At 44.2% G+C, this 21,372-nt stretch overlaps 1 protein-coding gene across 1 annotated transcript in view; it reads right to left on the bottom strand.

Annotated features, from left to right (window-relative positions):
- Positions 1–9,039: 9,039 nt before the first annotated feature.
- The window catches only part of LOC311115601 (E3 ubiquitin-protein ligase ZNF598-like), a 74,725-nt gene continuing 62,392 nt past the window's right edge, over positions 9,040–21,372 (bottom strand). Inside the window, exon 11 of the mRNA XM_084190762.1 lies at positions 9,040–11,152. Within this exon, the coding sequence (XP_084046888.1) occupies positions 10,787–11,152 (366 nt within the window). The 3' untranslated portion in view covers positions 9,040–10,786. The remainder of the gene's footprint in view (positions 11,153–21,372) is intronic.

The following is a 21,372-nucleotide window of genomic DNA, read 5'->3' as shown; positions in this document are numbered from 1 at the left end:
CCTAAACACACTCTGTGTGTGTGTGTGTGTGTGTGTGTGTGTGTGTGTGTGTGTGTGTGTGTGTGTGTGTGTGTGTGTGTGTGTGTGTGTGTGTGTGTGTGTGTGTGTGTGTGTGTGTGTGTGTGTGTGTGTGTGTGTGTGTGTGTGTGTGTGTGTGTGTGTGTGTGTGTGTGTGTGTGTCCACTCCAGTGCTGTTGGTTGTAAAGTATCTCAGTGTGTATTATAGAAGTGCTTCTAAAGCCGTCCAGTTGTGCTTCTGTATTATAAATAACTCTGTTGGAAATGAACCAATCCCATCTGATCTGCCCCTGGTTGTTGTTTTAACAGTGTTCCTCCTCAACGTACCCATTATGTACAGAGGTCTGTCCTTCTAGCTGTCTGAATGTCTGACTGCTGTCAGAGCAACTCACTGAAATAAAGCAGAACATTTTTGATGACTGGTCTCTGTTGTGTTACGTCTATAAAGGTCCCCCCTCTGTTGTGTTACGTTTATAAAGGTCCCCCCTCTTGTGTTACGTTTATAAAGGTCCCCCCTCTGTTGTTACGTCTATAAAGGTCCCCCCTCTGTTGTGTTACGTCTATAAAAGGTCCCCCCTATTCCATGCGAGAAATTGCCAAGAAACTGAAGATCTCGTACAACACTGTGTACTACTCCCTTCACAGAACAGCGCAAACTGGCTCTAACCAGAATAGAAAGAGGAGTGGGAGGCCCCGGTGCACAACTGAGCAAGAGGACAAATACATTAGAATGTCTACTTTGAGAAACAGGCGCCTCACAGGTCTTCAACTGGCAGCTTCATTAAATAGTACCCGCAAAACACCGGTCTCAACGTCAACAGTGAAGAGGCGACTCCGGGATGCTGACCTTCTAGGCAGAGTTGCAAAGAAAAATATCTCAGACTGGCCAATAAAAAGAAAAGATTAAGATGGGCAGTCTGAGATATGGCTTTTTCTTTGCAACTCTGCCTAGAAGGTCAGCATCCCGGAATCGCTTCTGGTTAGAGCCAGTTTGCGCTGTTCTGTGAAGGGAGTAGTACACAGCATTGTACGAGATCTTCAGTTTCTTGGCAATTTCTCGCATGGAATAGCCTTCATTTCTCAGAACAAGAATAGACTGACGAGTTTCAGAATAAAGTTATTTGTTTCTGGCCATTTTGAGCCTGTAATCGAACCCACAATTGCTGATGCTCCAGATACTCAACTAGTCTCAAGAAGGCCAGTTTTATTGCTTCTTTAATCAGCACAACAGTTTTCAGCTGTGCTAACATAATTGCAAAAGGGTTTTTGAATGATCAATTAGCCTTTTAAAATTATAAACTTGGATTAGGAAACACAACGTGCCATTGGAACACAGGACTGATGGTTGCTGATAATGGGCCTCTGTACGCCTATGTAGATATTCCATTAAAAATCAGCCGTTTCCAGCTACAATAGCCATTTACAACATTAACAATGTCTACACTGTATTTCTGATAAATTTAATGTTCTTTTAAATGGACAAAAAAATAGCTTTTCTTTCAAAAACAAGGACATTTCTAAGTGACCCTAAACTTTTGAATGGTAGTGTATATATATATATATATATATACAGTGGGGAGAAGAAGTATTCGATACACTGCCGATTTTGCAGGTTTTCCTACTTACAAAGCATGTAGAGGTCTGTAATTTTTATCATATGTACACTTCAACTGTGAGAGACGGAATCTAAAACAAATATCCAGAAAATCACATTGTATGATTTTTAAGTAATTCATTTGCATTTTATTGCATGACATAAGTATTTGATCACCTACCAACCAGTAAGAATTCCGGCTCTCACAGACCTGTTAGTTTTTCTTTAAGAAGTCCTCCTGTTCTCCACTCATTACCTGTATTAACTGCACCTGTTTGAACTCGTTACCTGTATAAAAGACACCTGTCCACACACTCAATCAAACAGACTCCAACCTCTCCACAATGGCCAAGACCAGAGAGCTGTGTAAGGACATCAGGGATAAAATTGTAGACCTGCACAAGGCTGGGATGGGCTACAGGACTATAGGCAAGCAGCTTGGTGAGAAGGCAACAACTGTTGGCGCAATTATTAGAAAACGGAAGAAGTTCAAGATGATGGTCAATCACCCTCGGTCTGGGGCTCCAGTTGAAGTGTACCTATGATACAAATTACAGACCTCTACATGCTTTGTAAGTAGGAAAACCTGCAAAATCGGCAGTGTATCAAATACTTGTTCTCCCCACTGTATATATATATAGATATATATACAGTACCAGTCAAAAGTTGACACACCTATTCATTCAAGGGTTTTTCTTTATTTGTACTATTTTCTACATTGTAGAATAATAGTGAAGACATCAAAACTATGAAATAACACATATGGAATCATGTAGTAACCAAAAAAGTTTTAAACAAATCAAAACATATTTTATATTTGAGATTCTTCAAATAGCCAACCTTTGCCTTGATGACAGCTTTGCACACTCTTGGCATTCTCTCAACCAGCTTCACCTGGAATGCTTTTCCAACAGTCTTGAAGGAGTTGCCACATATGCTGAGCACTTGTTGGCTGCTTTTCCTTCACTCTGCGGTCCAACTCATCCCAAACCATCTCAATTGGGTTGAGGTCGGGTGATTTGTGGAGGCCAGGTCACCTGATGCAGCACTCCATCACTCTCCTTCTTGGTCAAATAGCCCTTACACAGCCTGGAGGTGTGTTTGGTCATTATCCTGTTGAAAAACAAATGATAGTCCCACTAAGTCCAAACCAGATGGGATGGCAGAATGCTGTGGTAGCCATGCTGGTTAAGTGTGCCTTGAATTCTAATTAAATCACTGACAGTGTCACCAGCAAAGCACCCCCACACCTCCTCCTCCATGCTTCACGGTGGGAACCACACATGCGGAGAACATCCGTTCACCTACTCTGCGTCTCACAAAGACACAGCGTTAGGAAGCCAAAATCTCACATTTGGACTCATCAGACCAAAGGACAGATTTTCACCGGTCTAATGTCCATTGCTCGTGTTTCTTGGCCCAAGCAAATCTCTTCTTCTTATTGGTGTCCTTTAGTAGTGGTTTCTTTGCAGCAATTCGACCATGAAGGCCTGATTCACGCAGTCTCCTCTGAATAGTTGATGTTGAGATGTGTCTGTTACTTGAACTCTGTGAACCATTTATTTGGGCTGCAATTTCTGAGGCTGGAAACTTTAATTAACTTATCCTCTGCAGCAGACGTAACTCTGGGTCTTCCTTTCCTGTGGCGGTCCTCATGAGAGCCAGTTTCATCATAGCGCTTGATAGTTTTTGCGACTGCACTTGAAGAAACGTTCAAAGTTCTTGAAATGTTCTGTATTGACTGACCTTCATGTCTTAAAGTAATGATGGACTGTCGTTTCTCTTTGCTTATTTGATCTGTTCTTGCCATAATATGGACTTGGTCTTTTACCAAATAGGGCTATCTTCTGTATACCACCCCTACCTTGTCACAACACAACTGATTGGCTCAAATGCATTAAGAAGGAAAGAAATTCCACAAATTAACAAGGCACACCTGTTAATTGAAATGCATTCCAGGTGACTACCTCATGAAGCTGGTTGAGAGAATGCCAAGAGTGTGCAAAGCTGTCATCAAGGCAAAGGGTGGCTATTTGAAGAAACTCAAATATAAAATATATTTTGAATTGTTTAACACTTTTTTTTGGTTACTACATGATTCCATATGTAATATTTCATAGTTTTGATGTCTTCACTATTATTCTACAACGTAGAAAATAGTAAAAAATTAAGAAAAACCCTGGAATGAGTAGGTGTGTCCAAACCTTTCACTAGTAGTTGATGAAACCAAGATTGAAGTCTTCGGCGTGAATGCCAAGCGTCACGTCTGGAGGAAACCTGGCACCATCCCTACGGTGAAGCATGGTGGTGGCAGCATCATGCTGTGGGGATGTTTTTCAGCGGCAGGGACTGGGAGACTAGTCAGGATCGAGGGAAAGATGAACGGAGCAAAGTACAGAGAGATCCTTGATGAAAACCTTCTCCAGAGCGCTCAGGACCTCAGACTGGGGCCAAGGTTCACCTTCCGACAGGACAACAACCCTAAGCACACAGCCAAGACAACGCAGGAGTGGCTTCGGGACAAACCTCAATGACCTTGAGTGGCCCAGTCAGAGCCCGGACTTGAACCCGATCAAACATCTCTGGAGAGACCTGAAAATAGCTGTGCAGCGACGCTCCTCATCCAACCTGACAGAGCTTGAGAGGATGTCCCAGCCTTTATACCCCTGTTCCCTTATCCTTACCCCCATGTCCCTTATCCTTTCCCCCCATGTCCCAGCCTTTATACCCCTGTTCCCTTATCCTTTCCCCCATGTCCCAGCCTTTATACCCCTGTTCCCTTATCCTTTCCCCCCCATGTCCCAGCCTTTATACCCCTGTTCCCTTATCCTTTCCCCCATGTCCCAGCCTTTATACCCCTGTTCCCTTATCCTTTCCCCCATGTCCCAGCCTTTATACCCATGTTCCCTTATCCTTACCCCCCATGTCCCAGCCTTTATACCCCTGTTCCCTTATCCTTACCCCCCCATGTCCCAGCCTTTATACCCCCTGTTCCCTTATCCTTTCCCCCCCATGTCCCAGGCTTTATACCCCTGTTCCCTTATCCTTTCCCCCCCATGTCCCAGCCTTTATACCCCTGTTCCCTTATCCTTTCCCCCCATGTCCCAGCCTTTATACCCCTGTTCCCTTATCCTTTCCCCCCCATGTCCCAGCCTTTATACCCCTGTTCCCTTATCCTTTCCCCCCCATGTCCCAGCCTTTATACCCCTGTTCCCTTATCCTTTCCCCCATGTCCCAGCCTTTATACCCCTGTTCCCTTATCCTTACCCCCATGTCCCTTATCCTTTCCCCCATGTCCCAGCCTTTATACCCCTGTTCCCTTATCCTTCCCCCCATGTCCCATCCTTTATACCCCTGTTCCCTTATCCTTTCCCCCCATGTCCCAGCCTTCATACCCCTGTTCCCTTATCCTTTTCCCCCATGTCCCAGCCTTTATACCCCTGTTCCCTTATCCTTTCCCCCATGTCCCAGCCTTTATACCCCCTGTTCCCTTATCCTTCCCCCCCGTGTCCCAGCCTTTATACCCCTGTTCCCTTATCCTTTCCCCCCCATGTCCCAGCCTTTATACCCCTGTTCCCTTATCCTTTCCCCCCATGTCCCAGCCTTTATACCCCTGTTCCCTTATCCTTCCCCCCCATGTCCCAGCCTTTATACCCCTGTTCCCTTATCCTTTCCCCCCATGTCCCAGCCTTTATACCCCTGTTCCCTTATCCTTTCCCCCATGTCCCAGCCTTTATACCCCTGTTCCCTTATCCTTTCCCCCATGTCCCAGCCTTTATACCCAATCCCTTATCCTTTCCCCCCCATGTCCCAGCCTTTATACCCCTGTTCCCTTATCCTTTCCCCCATGTCCCAGCCTTTATACCCCCGTTCCCTTATCCTTTCCCCCACATGTCCCAGCCTTTATACCCCTGTTCCCTTATCCTTTCCCCCATGTCCCTTATCCTTTCCCCCCATGTCCCAGCCTTTATACCCCTGTTCCCTTATCCTTTCCCCCATGTCCCAGCCTTTATACCACTGTTCCCTTATCCTTACCCCCCCATGTCCCAGCCTTTATACCCCTGTTCCCTTATCCTTTCCCCCCATGTCCCATCCTTTATACCCCTGTTCCCTTATCCTTTCCCCTCCATGTCCCAGCCTTTATACCCCTGTTCCCTTATCCTTACCCCCATGTCCGAGCCTTTATACCCCTGTTCCCTTATCCTTTCCCCCCCATGTCCCATCCTTTATACCCCTGTTCCCTTATCCTTACTCCCATGTCCCTTATCCTTTCCCCCATGTCCCAGCCTTTATACCCCTGTTCCCTTATCCTTTCCCCCATGTCCCAGCCTTTATACCCCTGTTCCCTTATCCTTTCCCCCCATGTCCCAGCCTTTATACCCCTGTTCCCTTGACCTTTCCCCCATGTCCCAGCCTTTATACCCCTGTTCCCTTATCCTTTCCCCCATGTCCCAGCCTTTATACCCCTGTTCCCTTATCCTTTCCCAGCCTTTATACCCCTGTTCCCTTATCCTTTCCCCCCATGTCCCAGCCTTTATACCCCTGTTCCCTTATCCTTTCCCCCCCGTGTCCCAGCCTTTATACCCCTGTTCCCTTATCCTTTCCCCCCTGTGTCCCAGCCTTTATACCCCTGTTCCCTTATCCTTCCCCCCCGTGTCCCAGCCTTTATACCCCTGTTCCCTTATCCTTTCCCCCCCGTGTCCCAGCCTTTATACCCCTGTTCCCTTATCCTTTCCCCCCCGTGTCCCAGCCTTTATACCCCTGTTCCCTTATCCTTTCCCCCCCGTGTCCCAGCCTTTATACCCCTGTTCCCTTATCCTTTCCCCCCCGTGTCCCAGCCTTTATACCCCTGTTCCCTTATCCTTTCCCCCCATGTCCCAGCCTTTATACCCCTGTTCCCTTATCCTTCCCCCCCCGTGTCCCAGCCTTTATACCCCTGTTCCCTTATCCTTTTCCCCCCCGTGTCCCAGCCATTATACCCCTGTTCCCTTATCCTTTTCCCCCATGTCCCAGCCTTTATACCCCTGTTCCCTTATCCTTTCCCCCATGTCCTAGCCTTTATACCCCTGTTCCCTTATCCTTTCCCCCATGTCCCAGCCTTTATACCCCTGTTCCCTTATCCTTTCCCCCCATGTCCCATCCTTTATACCCCTGTTCCCTTATCCTTTCCCCCCCATGTCCCAGCCTTTATACCCCTGTTCCCTTATCCTTTCCCCCCCATGTCCCAGCCTTTATACCCCTGTTCCCTTATCCTTTCCCCCATGTCCCAGCCTTTATACCCCCTGTTCCCTTATCCTTTCCCCCCCGTCCCAGCCTTTATACCCCTGTTCCCTTATCCTTACCCCCATGTCCCAGCCTTTATACCCCTGTTCCCTTATCCTTTCCCCCATGTCCCAGCCTTTATACCCCTGTTCCCTTGTCCTTTCCCCATGTCCCAGCCTTTATACCCGTTCCCTTATACTTCCCCCCATGTCCCAGCCTTTATACCCCTGTTCCCTTATCCTTTCCCCCATGTCCCAGCCTTTATACCCCTGTTCCCTTATCCTTTCCCCCATGTCCCAGCCTTTATACCCCTGTTCCCTTATCCTTTCCCCCCATGTCCCAGCCTTTATACCCCTGTTCCCTTATCCTTTCCCCCCATGTCCCAGCCTTTATACCTCTGTTCCCTTATCCTTTCCCCCATGTCCCAGCCTTTATACCCCCCGTTCCCTTATCCTTTCCCCCATGTCCCAGCCTTTATACCCCTGTTCCCTTATCCTTTCCCCCCATGTCCCAGCCTTTATACCCCTGTTCCCTTATCCTTTCCCCCCATGTCCCAGCCTTTATACCCCTGTTCCCTTATCCTTTCCCCCCCATGTCCCAGCCTTTATACCCCCCGTTCCCTTATCCTTTCCCCCATGTCCCAGCCTTTATACCCCTGTTCCCTTATCCTTTCCCCCATGTCCCATCCTTTATACCCCTGTTCCCTTATCCTTTCCCCCCCATGTCCCAGCCTTTATACCCCCGTTCCCTTATCCTTTCCCCCATGTCCCAGCCTTTATACCCCCGTTCCCTTATCCTTTCCCCCACATGTCCCAGCCTTTATACCCCTGTTCCCTTATCCTTTCCCCCATGTCCCTTATCCTTTCCCCCCATGTCCCAGCCTTTATACCCCTGTTCCCTTATCCTTTCCCCCATGTCCCAGCCTTTATACCACTGTTCCCTTATCCTTACCCCCCCATGTCCCAGCCTTTATACCCCTGTTCCCTTATCCTTTCCCCCCATGTCCCATCCTTTATACCCCTGTTCCCTTATCCTTTCCCCTCCATGTCCCAGCCTTTATACCCCTGTTCCCTTATCCTTACCCCCATGTCCGAGCCTTTATACCCCTGTTCCCTTATCCTTTCCCCCCCATGTCCCATCCTTTATACCCCTGTTCCCTTATCCTTACTCCCATGTCCCTTATCCTTTCCCCCATGTCCCAGCCTTTATACCCCTGTTCCCTTATCCTTTCCCCCATGTCCCAGCCTTTATACCCCTGTTCCCTTATCCTTTCCCCCCCGTGTCCCAGCCTTTATACCCCTGTTCCCTTATCCTTTCCCCCCCGTGTCCCAGCCTTTATACCCCTGTTCCCTTATCCTTTCCCCCCCGTGTCCCAGCCTTTATACCCCTGTTCCCTTATCCTTTCCCCCCCGTGTCCCAGCCTTTATACCCCTGTTCCCTTATCCTTTCCCCCCATGTCCCAGCCTTTATACCCCTGTTCCCTTATCCTTCCCCCCCCGTGTCCCAGCCTTTATACCCCTGTTCCCTTATCCTTTTCCCCCCCGTGTCCCAGCCATTATACCCCTGTTCCCTTATCCTTTTCCCCCATGTCCCAGCCTTTATACCCCTGTTCCCTTATCCTTTCCCCCATGTCCCAGCCTTTATACCCCTGTTCCCTTATCCTTTCCCCCATGTCCCAGCCTTTATACCCCTGTTCCCTTATCCTTTCCCCCCATGTCCCATCCTTTATACCCCTGTTCCCTTATCCTTTCCCCCCCCCATGTCCCAGCCTTTATACCCCTGTTCCCTTATCCTTTCCCCCCCATGTCCCAGCCTTTATACCCCTGTTCCCTTATCCTTTCCCCCATGACCCAGCCTTTATACCCCCTGTTCCCTTATCCTTTCCCCCCCGTGTCCCAGCCTTTATACCCCTGTTCCCTTATCCTTTTCCCCCCCATGTCCCAGCCTTTATACCCCTGTTCCCTTATCCTTTTCCCCCATGTCCCAGCCTTTATACCCCTGTTCCCTTATCCTTTCCCCCCATGTCCCATCCTTTATACCCCTGTTCCCTTATCCTTTCCCCCCCATGTCCCAGCCTTTATACCCCTGTTCCCTTATCACTTAGAGTACTACAGTAGGAGACAGACTAGGACCTCCTGCAACACTACTTGGACAAATAGAAGGGACCAAAGCAAGAAAGCTGTTTAATCAAAATGGGGCAAACAGAAATGTTCTGATTTTACAGACTGGTTGTGGGGGTTACAGACTGGTTGTGGGGGTTACAGACTGGTTGTGGGGGTTACAGACTGGTTGTCAGGGTTACAGACTGGTTGTGGGGGTTACAGACTGGTTGTGGGGGTTACAGACTGGTTGTGGGGGTTACAGACTGGTTGTCAGGGTTACAGACTGCTTGTGGGGGTTACAGACTGGTTGTCAGGGTTACAGACTGGTTGTGGGGGTTACAGACTGGTTGTGGGGGTTACAGACTGGTTGTGGGGGTTACAGACTGGTTGTCAGGGTTACAGACTGGTTGTGGGGGTTACAGACTGGTTTTCGGGGTTACAGACTGGTTGTGGGGGTTACAGACTGGTTGTGGGGGTTACAGACTGGTTGTGGGGGTTACAGACTGGTTGTGGGGGTTACAGACTGGTTGTGGGGGTTACAGACTGGTTGTGGGGGTTACATACTGGTTGTCAGGGTTACAGACTGGTTGTCAGGGTTACAGACTGGTTGTCAGGGTTACAGACTGGTTGTGGGGGTTACAGACTGGTTGTGGGGGTTACAGACTGGTTGTCGGGGTTACAGACTGGTTGTGGTGGTTACAGACTGGTTGTGGGGGTTACAGACTGGTTGTCGGGGTTACAGACTGGTTGTGGGGGTTACAGACTGGTTGTGGGGGTTACAGACTGGTTGTGGGGGTTACAGACTGGTTGTGGGGGTTACAGACTGGTTGTGGGGGTTACAGACTGGTTGTGGGGGTTACAGACTGGTTGTGGGGGTTACATACTGGTTGTCAGGGTTACAGACTGGTTGTCAGGGTTACAGACTGGTTGTCAGGGTTACAGACTGGTTGTGGGGGTTACAGACTGGTTGTGGGGGTTACAGACTGGTTGTCGGGGTTACAGACTGGTTGTGGGGGTTACAGACTGGTTGTGGGGGTTACAGACTGGTTGTCGGGGTTACAGACTGGTTGTGGGGGTTACAGACTGGTTGTGGGGGTTACAGACTGGTTGTGGGGGTTACAGACTGGTTGTCAGGGTTACAGACTGGTTGTGGGGGTTACAGACTGGTTGTGGGGGTTACAGACTGGTTGTGGGGGTTACAGACTGGTTGTGGGTTAGAAGAGAGAGACAGAAGAGAAACAGGAGAACCAGCAGTGTCCCTCCCCACAGCTACATATCGTCCCAAATAGTCTGACTCCCTCCAGACTTCTCCCATCTGATGACCCTCCACAGCCCTGACAGTAGACCTCTACCTTTTAACCAGGTTCCTCCGGACAGTCAGTCTCTATGGGGTTTAACTTAATAAACACTCATCAACCCTGATAAATGAACCACTCCTTCAACACTTTATCAACCTCATGGACATTTGATGGAGATCAGAAGAGAGAGAAAAATAAAGAAAATTATATAGAATCATTCTTCTTATTAATTCACCAACATGTGGTACTTGTAGGGTCCTCCAGGGTCGGGTTGCCAGGCTGGTGCCAGGTCCAGCCGGAGTCACACCGGGAGTCAGCTCAATATCTGGCAACCTTTAGCTCAGAATTCAGTTCATCCTCCTGCTGATCCCAGCCTCGCCATCAAATACACTACTACCCCAGCATCCTCTGTGGCCATGGTCACCATGGAAACAGGCTCCCCCCCCCCCCCCCGAATGGCAACAGGCAGGGCTGTGATTGGGCAGTGCGCGTGTCCGTCCTCGGGGCCAGGGCTAGCTGATGATGCGGCTGATGGCCTGCAGGGAGGGGAAGTCCTCGTTGTCCCCCAGGTGCAAGGTCTTATGGGAGTTGAAGTCTTTGGGGGCCAGCACCTGGCAGCAGGTGGGGCACACCTGGCAGTCCAGTGCGGCTGCGTTAGCGTTAGCGCTGGAGGGGGTCTGCCAGGCGCTCTTCTTGTTCTTCCTGGCCCCGCCGCCTCCTGGTCTCTCCATGGCCCGGTCGTCTGCGTGGGCCTTCAGCAGCTCCCGCTGTTTCCCCGTGTCTGGAAGTAACACCAGCAGCTCATTGAAGACGCCGCCAAAGTTCTCCCCTAACAGAGTCTTACAGTTCCGATGATACAGCACCGCTGACATCAGACCCTTTTAGAGATGGAGATATATAGATATGGGTTAGAGATATATAGATATGGGTTAGAGATATATAGATATGGGTTAGAGATATATAGATATGGGTTAGAGATATATAGATATGGGTTAGAGATCTATAGATATGGGTTAGAGATCTATAGATATGGGTTAGAGATATATAGATATGGGTTAGAGATAGAGATAGATATATAGATATAGATATGGGTTAGAGATCTATAGATATGGGTTAGAGATCTATAGATATGGGTTAGAGATCTATAGATATGGGTTAGAGATCTATAGATATGGGTTAGAGATATATAGATATGGGTTAGAGATAGAGATATATAGATATGGGTTAGAGATATATAGATATGGGTTAGAGATATAGAGATATGGGTTAGAGATAGAGATAGATATGGGTTAGAGATAGATATATAGATATGGGTTGGAGATAGAGATCTATAGATATGGGTTAGAGATATATAGATATGGGTTAGAGATATATAGATATGGGTTAGAGATATAGAGATATGGGTTAGAGATAGAGATAGATATATAGATATGGGTTAGAGATATGGGTTAGAGATATATAGATATGGGTTAGAGATAGAGATAGATATCTAGATATGGGTTAGAGATAGATATATAGATATGGGTTAGAGATCTATAGATATGGGTTAGAGATCTATAGATATGGGGGTTAGAGATCTATAGATATGGGGGTTAGAGATCTATAGATATGGGGTTAGAGATCTATAGATATGGGTTAGAGATATATAGATATATAGATATGGGTTAGAGATATATAGATATGGGTTAGAGATAGAGATATATAGACATGGGTTAGAGATAGAGATCTATAGATATGGGTTAGAGATATATAGATATGGGTTAGAGATATATAGATATGGGTTAGAGATATATAGATATGGGTTAGAGATATATAGATATGGGTTAGAGATATATAGATATGGGTTAGAGATATATAGATATGGGTTAGAGATATATAGATATGGGTTAGAGATATATAGATATGGGTTAGAGATATAGAGATATGGGTTAGAGATAGAGATAGATATGGGTTAGAGATAGATATATAGATATGGGTTAGAGATAGAGATCTATAGATATGGGTTAGAGATATATAGATATGGGTTAGAGATATATAGATATGGGTTAGAGATATAGAGATATGGGTTAGAGATAGAGATAGATATATAGATATGGGTTAGAGATATGGGTTAGAGATATATAGATATGGGTTAGAGATATATAGATATGGGTTAGAGATAGAGATAGATATATAGATATGGGTTAGAGATATGGGTTAGAGATATATAGATATGGGTTAGAGATATATAGATATGGGTTAGAGATAGAGATAGATATATAGATATGGGTTAGAGATAGATATATAGATATGGGTTAGAGATAGATATATAGATATGGGTTAGAGATCTATAGATATGGGTTAGAGATCTATAGATATGGGGGTTAGAGATCTATAGATATGGGTTAGAGATCTATAGATATGGGTTAGAGATATATAGATGTATAGATATGGGTTAGAGATATATAGATATGGGTTAGAGATATATAGACATGGGTTAGAGATAGAGATCTATAGATATGGGTTAGAGATATATAGATATGGGTTAGAGATATATAGATATGGGTTAGAGATAGATATATAGATATGGGTTAGAGATATATAGATATGGGTTAGAGATATATAGATATGGGTTAGAGATATATAGATATGGGTTAGAGATATATAGATATGGGTTAGAGATATATAGATATGGGTTAGAGATATATAGATATGGGTTAGAGATATATAGATATGGGTTAGAGATATATAGATATGGGTTAGAGATCTATAGATATGGGTTAGAGATATATAGATATGGGTTAGAGATCTATAGATATGGGTTAGAGATATATAGATATGGGTTAGAGATAGAGATAGATATATAGATATGGGTTAGAGATCTATAGATATGGGTTAGAGATATATAGATATGGGTTAGAGATATATAGATATGGGTTAGAGATAGAGATATATAGATATGGGTTAGAGATATATAGATATGGGTTAGAGATATAGAGATATGGGTTAGAGATAGAGATAGATATGGGTTAGAGATAGATATATAGATATGGGTTAGAGATAGAGATCTATAGATATGGGTTAGAGATATATAGATATGGGTTAGAGATATATAGATATGGGTTAGAGATATAGAGATATGGGTTAGAGATAGAGATAGATATATAGATATGGGTTAGAGATATGGGTTAGAGATATATAGATATGGGTTAGAGATATATAGATATGGGTTAGAGATAGAGATAGATATATAGATATGGGTTAGAGATAGATATATAGATATGGGTTAGAGATAGATATATAGATATGGGTTAGAGATCTATAGATATGGGTTAGAGATCTATAGATATGGGGGTTAGAGATCTATAGATATGGGTTAGAGATCTATAGATATGGGTTAGAGATCTATAGATATGGGTTAGAGATATATAGATATATAGATATGGGTTAGAGATATATAGATATGGGTTAGAGATATATAGACATGGGTTAGAGATAGAGATCTATAGATATGGGTTAGAGATATATAGATATGGGTTAGAGATATATAGATATGGGTTAGAGATAGATATATAGATATGGGTTAGAGATATATAGATATGGGTTAGAGATATATAGATATGGGTTAGAGATATATAGATATGGGTTAGAGATATATAGATATGGGTTAGAGATATATAGATATGGGTTAGAGAGAGATATATATATAGATATATAGATATGGGTTAGAGATCTATATATATGGGTTAGAGATATATAGATATATAGATATGGGTTAGAGATATATATATATATGGGTTAGAGATAGAGATATATAGATATGGGTTAGAGATATATAGATATGGGTTAGAGATATATAGATATGGGTTAGAGATAGAGATATAGATATGGGTTAGAGATATATAGATATGGGTTAGAGATCTATAGATATGGGTTAGAGATATATAGATATGGGTTAGAGATATATAGATATGGGTTAGAGATAGAGATATATAGATATGGGTTAGAGATATATAGATATGGGTTAGAGATATAGAGATATGGGTTAGAGATAGAGATAGATATGGGTTAGAGATAGATATATAGATATGGGTTAGAGATAGAGATCTATAGATATGGGTTAGATATATATAGATATGGGTTAGAGATATATAGATATGGGTTAGAGATATAGAGATATGGGTTAGAGATAGAGATAGATATATAGATATGGGTTAGAGATATGGGTTAAAGATATATAGATATGGGTTAGAGATATATAGATATGGGTTAGAGATAGAGATAGATATATAGATATGGGTTAGAGATAGATATATAGATATGGGTTAGAGATCTATAGATATGGGTTAGAGATCTATAGATATGGGTTAGAGATATATAGATATATAGATATGGGTTAGAGATATATAGATATGGGTTAGAGATAGAGATATATAGACATGGGTTAGAGATAGAGATATATAGATATGGGTTAGAGATATATAGATATGGGTTAGAGATATATAGATATGGGTTAGAGATATATAGATATGGGTTAGAGATATATAGATATGGGTTAGAGATATATAGATATGGGTTAGAGATATATAGATATGGGTTAGAGATATATAGATATGGGTTAGAGATATATAGATATGGGTTAGAGATATATAGATATGGGTTAGAGATCTATAGATATGGGTTAGAGATATATAGATATGGGTTAGAGATCTATAGATATGGGTTAGAGATATATAGATATGGGTTAGAGATAGAGATAGATATATAGATATGGGTTAGAGATCTATAGATATGGGTTAGAGATATATAGATATGGGTTAGAGATATATAGATATGGGTTAGAGATAGAGATATATAGATATGGGTTAGAGATATATAGATATGGGTTAGAGATAGAGATAGATATGGGTTAGAGATAGATATATAGATATGGGTTAGAGATAGAGATCTATAGATATGGGTTAGAGATATATAGATATGGGTTAGAGATATATAGATATGGGTTAGAGATATAGAGATATGGGTTAGAGATAGAGATAGATATATAGATATGGGTTAGAGATATGGGTTAGAGATATATAGATATGGGTTAGAGATATATAGATATGGGTTAGAGATAGAGATAGATATATAGATATGGGTTAGAGATAGATATATAGATATGGGTTAGAGATAGATATATAGATATGGGTTAGAGATCTATAGATATGGGTTAGAGATCTATAGATATGGGGGTTAGAGATCTATAGATATGGGTTAGAGATATATAGATATGGGTTAGAGATCTATAGATATGGGTTAGAGATCTATAGATATGGGTTAGAGATATATAGATATATAGATATGGGTTAGAGATATATAGATATGGGTTAGAGATATATAGACATGGGTTAGAGATAGAGATCTATAGATATGGGTTAGAGATATATAGATATGGGTTAGAGATATATAGATATGGGTTAGAGATAGATATATAGATATGGGTTAGAGATATATAGATATGGGTTAGAGATATATAGATATGGGTTAGAGATATATAGATATGGGTTAGAGATATATAGATATGGGTTAGAGATATATAGATATGGGTTAGAGAGATATATATATATAGATATATAGATATGGGTTAGAGATCTATATATATGGGTTAGAGATATATAGATATATAGATATGGGTTAGAGATATATATATATATGGGTTAGAGATAGAGATATATAGATATGGGTTAGAGATATATAGATATGGGTTAGAGATATATAGATATGGGTTAGAGATGGAGATATAGATATGGGTTAGAGATATATAGATATGGGTTAGAGATATATAGATATGGGTTAGAGATCTATAGATATGGGTCAGAGATAGAGATATATAGATATGGGTTAGAGATATATAGATATGGGTTAGATATATATAGATATGGGTTAGAGATATATAGATATGGGTTAGAGATATATAGATATGGGTTAGAGATATATAGATATGGGTTAGAGATATATAGATATGGGTTAGAGATATATAGATATGGGTTAGAGATATATACATATGGGTTAGAGATATATAGATATGGGTTAGAGATATATAGATATGGTTAGAGATAGAGATATAGATATATAGATATGGGTTAGAGATATATAGATATGGGTTAGAGATATATAGATATGGGTTAGAGAGCTATAGATATGGGTTAGAGATATATAGATATGGGTTAGAGATATATAGATATGGGTTAGAGATATATAGATATGGGTTAGAGATTTATAGATATGGGTTAGAGATATATAGATATGGGTCAGAGATATATAGATATGGGTTAGAGATTTATAGATATGGGTTAGAGATATATAGATATGGGTCAGAGATATCTAGATATGGGTCAGAGATAGAGATATATAGATATGGGTTAGAGATATATAGATATGGGTTAGAGATATATAGATATATAGATATGGGTTAGAGATATATAGATATGGGTTAGAGATATATAGATATGGGTTAGAGATATAGATATATAGATATGGGTTAGAGATCTATAGATATGGGTTAGAGATCTATAGATATGGGTTAGAGATCTATAGATATGGGTTAGAGATATATAGATATGGGTCAGAGATAGAGATATATAGATATGGGTTAGAGATATATAGATATGGGTTAGAGATCTATAGATATGGGTTAGAGATCTATAGATATGGGTTAGAGATCTATAGATATGGGTTAGAGATCTATAGATATGGGTTAGAGATATGTAGTGGAGTGGGAGTTAGCTCGGGAGAGGACGTGTTTTTCTCTGGCTGGAGGTAAGTAGGAGGTAAGCTACATGTAGTGTTGAGTAAAGCTTAACCATGTATTAGATCGTAGGTAGGTAGTTAGCTGTAGTTAGGTATTGTATTTATTGTAGGTTAGTATTGTTGTTATTGTAGCTTTCCGTGGGTAATTGTGGGTTAGTATCGAGGCACGAGGCTAGCTAGCTAGCGGGTAGCTATTGGTAACGTTTAGCAACTCCAACGGTAATGTAGTCCTACCCAACGTTTAACTTTTGCTTAACCATGTATTAGATCGTAGGTAGGTAGTTAGCTGTAGTTAGGTATTGAATTTATTGTAGGTTAGTATTGTGGTTGCTGTAGCTTTCCGTGGGTAATTGTGGATTAGTATCGAGGCACGAGGCTAGCTAGCTAGCGGGTAGCTATTGGTAACGATTAGCAACGCTGGAGAGCTGGTTCCAACGGTAATGTAGTCCTACCCAACGTTTAACTTTTGCTTAACCATGTATTAGATCGTAGGTAGGTAGTTAGCTGTAGTTAGGTATTGAATTTATTGTAGGTTAGTATTGTTGTTATTGTAGCTTTCCGTGGGTAATTGTGGGTTAGTATCGAGGCACGAAGCTGCCTGCCACAATTTACTTGTCCTAGCTAGCCAACGTCTAATCATTGCTGCGTCATGTAAGGAACTTGACACAGACACGAATGATCTGTTTAGTGTGTTATCACAATATTGGTGGTTTGTTGTGACCAAGTGTTGGCGCTAAACGGTGTGTTATTGTTATTGGATGCTAGTCTGCTAGTTGGCTATGGAGTCATAGTTGGCTAGCTGAACAAAGTGGGTTGAGTCTATTCCTTTAAACATTGAACCGCTGTGGTTCACAACAATTCTGATTTCCAAAGGCGGAAGTTGGGAGAGTTTTTTCTTCGGGTGGTTCAGTGAAACAATTTTAGTTTCCGAGGTAGAAGTTTTGGTGAGGGAGGCCCTGCTCTCTCCGCTCCCAGATGCTTAGCCCATTTCATTCCGATCTCCTCTGCATTTTTGTAGCCATTTGCTACAGCCTGTCAACTATGCCTCTGCCTATCCCTGTTCTCTCCTCTCTGCACAGGCTACACAAACGCACCACACCGCGTGGCTGCTGCCTCTCTAACCTGGTGGTCCCTGCACGCAGCCCACACCTGGAGTTCCAGGTTTCAGGCAGCCTCTGGAACTGCCGTTCTGCTGCCAACAAAGCTGACTTCATCCCAGCCTATGCCAACCTCCAGTCCCTCGACTTCCTGGCGCTGACGGAAACATGGATCACCACTGAAAACACCGCTACTCCTACTGCTCTCTCCTCGTCTGACCATGTGTTCTCGCATACCCCGAGAGCATCTGGTCAGAGGGGTGGTGGTACAGGAATCCTCATCTCTCCCAAGTGGACATTCTCAATTTTTCCCCTAACCCATCTGTCTATCTCCTCATTTGAATTCCATGCTGTCACAGTCACTAGCCCATTTAAGCTTAATATCCTTGTCATCTATCGCCCTCCAGGTTCCCTTGGAGAGTTCATCAATGAGCTTGACGCCTTGATAAGTTCCTTCCCTGAGGATGGCTCACCCCTCACAGTTTTGGGGGATTTCAACCTCCCTATGTCCACATTTGACTCATTTCTCTCTGCCTCCTTCTTTCCACTCCTCTCCTCTTTTGACCTCACCCTCTCACCGTCCCCCCCTACTCACAAGGCAGGCAATACGCTTGACCTCATCTTCACTAGATGCTGCTCCTCTACTAATCTCACTGCAACTCCCCTCCAGGTCTCCGACCACTACTTTGTTTCCTTTTCTCTCTCACTCTCCTCCCACACTACTCACTCTGCCCCTACACAGATGGTAATGCGCCGCCGCAACCTTCGCTCTCTCTCTCCCACTACTCTCTCCTCTTCCATCCTATCATCTCTTCCCTCTGCTCAATCCTTCTCCCTCCAATCTCCTGATTCTGCCTCCTCAACCCTCCTCTCCTCCCTTTCTGCATCCTTTGACTCTCTGTGTCCCCTATCCTCCCGGCCGGCTCGGTCCTCCCCTCCAGCTCCGTGGCTTGATGACTCATTGCGAGCTCACAGAACAGAGCTCCGGGCAGCGGAGCGGAAATGGAAGAAAACTAAATTCCCTGCCGACCTGGCATCTTTTCACTCCCTCCTCTCTACATTTTCTTCATCTGTTTCTGCTGCTAAGGCCACCTTCTACCACTCTAAATTCCAAGCATCTGCCTCTAACCCTAGGAAGCTCTTTGCCACATTTTCCTCCCTCCTGAATCCTCCCTCCCCCCCCCCCCCTCCTCTCTCTCTGTGGATGACTTCGTCAACCACTTTGAAAAGAAGGTTGACGACATCCGATCCTTGTTTGTTAAGTCTAATGACACTGCTGGTCCTGCTCACACTGCCCTACCCTATGCTTTGACTTCTTTCTCCCCTCTCTCTCCAGATAAGATCCTGCGACTTGTGACTGCAGGCCGCCCAACAACCTGCCCGCTTGACCCCATCCCCTCCTCCCTTCTCCAGACCATCTCCGGTGACCTTCTCCCCTACCTCACCTCGCTGATCAACTCATCCTCGACCGCTGGCCATGTCCCTTCCGTCTTCAAGAGAGCGAGAGTTACTCCCCTTCTCAAAAAACCAACACTCGACCCCACTGATGTCAACAACTACAGACCAGTATCCCTTCTTTCTTTTCTTTCCAAAACTATTGAGCGTGCCGTCTTTAGCCAACTCTCTTGCTATCTCTCTCAGAATGACCTTCTTGACCCAAACCAATCAGGTTTCAGGACTGGTCATTCAACTGAGACTGCTCTTCTCTGTGTCACAGAGACTCTCCGCACTGCTAAAGCTAACTCTCTCTCCTCTGCTCTTGTCCTTCTAGACCTGTCTGCTGCCTTTGATACTGTGAACCATCAGATCCTCCTCTCCACCCTCTCCGAAATGGGCATCTCCGGCGCGGCTCACTCCTGGATTGCGTCCTACCTGACCGGTCGCTCCTACCAAGTGGCGTGGCGGGAAGCTGTCTCCGCACCACGTGCTCTCACCACTGGTGTCCCCCAGGGATCGGTTCTGGGCCCTCTCCTTTTCTCCCTATACACCAAGTCACTTGGCTCTGTCATATCCTCACATGGTCTCTCCTATCATTGCTACGCTGACGATACACAACTAATCTTCTCCTTTCCCCCTTCTGATAACCAGGTGGCGAATCGCATCTCTGCATGTCTGGTAGACATATCAGTATGGATGATGGATCACCACCTCAAGCTGAACCCTGGCAAGACGGAGCTGCTCTTCCTCCCGGGGAAGGACTGCCCGTTCCATGATCTCGCCATCACGGTAGACAACTCCGCTGTGTCCTCCTCCCAGAGTGCGAAGAGCCTAGGCGTGACCCTGGACAACACCCTGTCGTTCTCCGCCAACATCAAGGCGGTGACCCGCTCCTGCAGGTTCATGCTCTACAACATTCGGAGAGTGCGACCCTGCCTTACACAGGAAGCGGCGCAGGTCCTGGTCCAGGCACTTGTCATCTCCCGTCTGGACTACTGCAACTCGCTGCTGGCTGGGCTCCCTGCCTGTGCCATTAAACCCCTACAACTCATCCAGAATGCCGCAGCCCGTCTGGTGTTCAACCTTCCCAAGTTCTCTCACGTCACCCCCCTCCTCCGCACACTCCACTGGCTTCCAATTGAAGCTCGCATCCGCTACAAGACCATGGTGCTTGCCTTTGGAGCAGTGAGGGGAACGGCACCTCTGTACCTTCAGGCTCTGATCAGTCCCTACACCCAAACGAGGACATTGCGTTCATCCACCTCTGGCCTGCTGGCTCCCCTTCCTCTGCGGAAGCACAGCTCCCGCTCAGCCCAGTCAAAACTGTTCGCTGCTCTGGCACCCCAATGGTGGAACAAGCTCCCTCACGACGCCAGGACAGCGGAGTCACTCACCACCTTCCGGAGACATTTGAAACCCCACCTCTTTAAGGAATACCTGGGATAGGCTAAAGTATTCCTTCTAACCCCCCCCCCCCCCCCAAATTGTAAAGTGGTTATCCCACTGGCTATAGGGTGAACGCACCAATTTGTGAGTCGCTCTGGCTAAGAGCGTCTGCTAAATGACGTTAATGTGCTCTTGAGCAAGGCACTTAACCCTAATTGCTCCTGTAAGTCGCTCTGGTTAAGAGCGTCTGCTAAATGACTAAAATGTAAAATGTAATGTAAATGTATATAGATATGGGTTAGAGATATATAGATATGGGTTAGAGATATATAGATATGGGTTAGAGATATATAGATATGGGTTAGAGATATATAGATATGGGTTAGAGATGTATAGATATGGGTTAG

Source organism: Coregonus lavaretus, assembly GCF_964263955.1.
Source record: "Coregonus lavaretus genome assembly, contig: HAP1_SCAFFOLD_145, whole genome shotgun sequence".
NCBI lineage: Eukaryota > Metazoa > Chordata > Actinopteri > Salmoniformes > Salmonidae > Coregonus > Coregonus lavaretus.
This window is presented reverse-complemented; position numbering and strand designations above follow the sequence as displayed.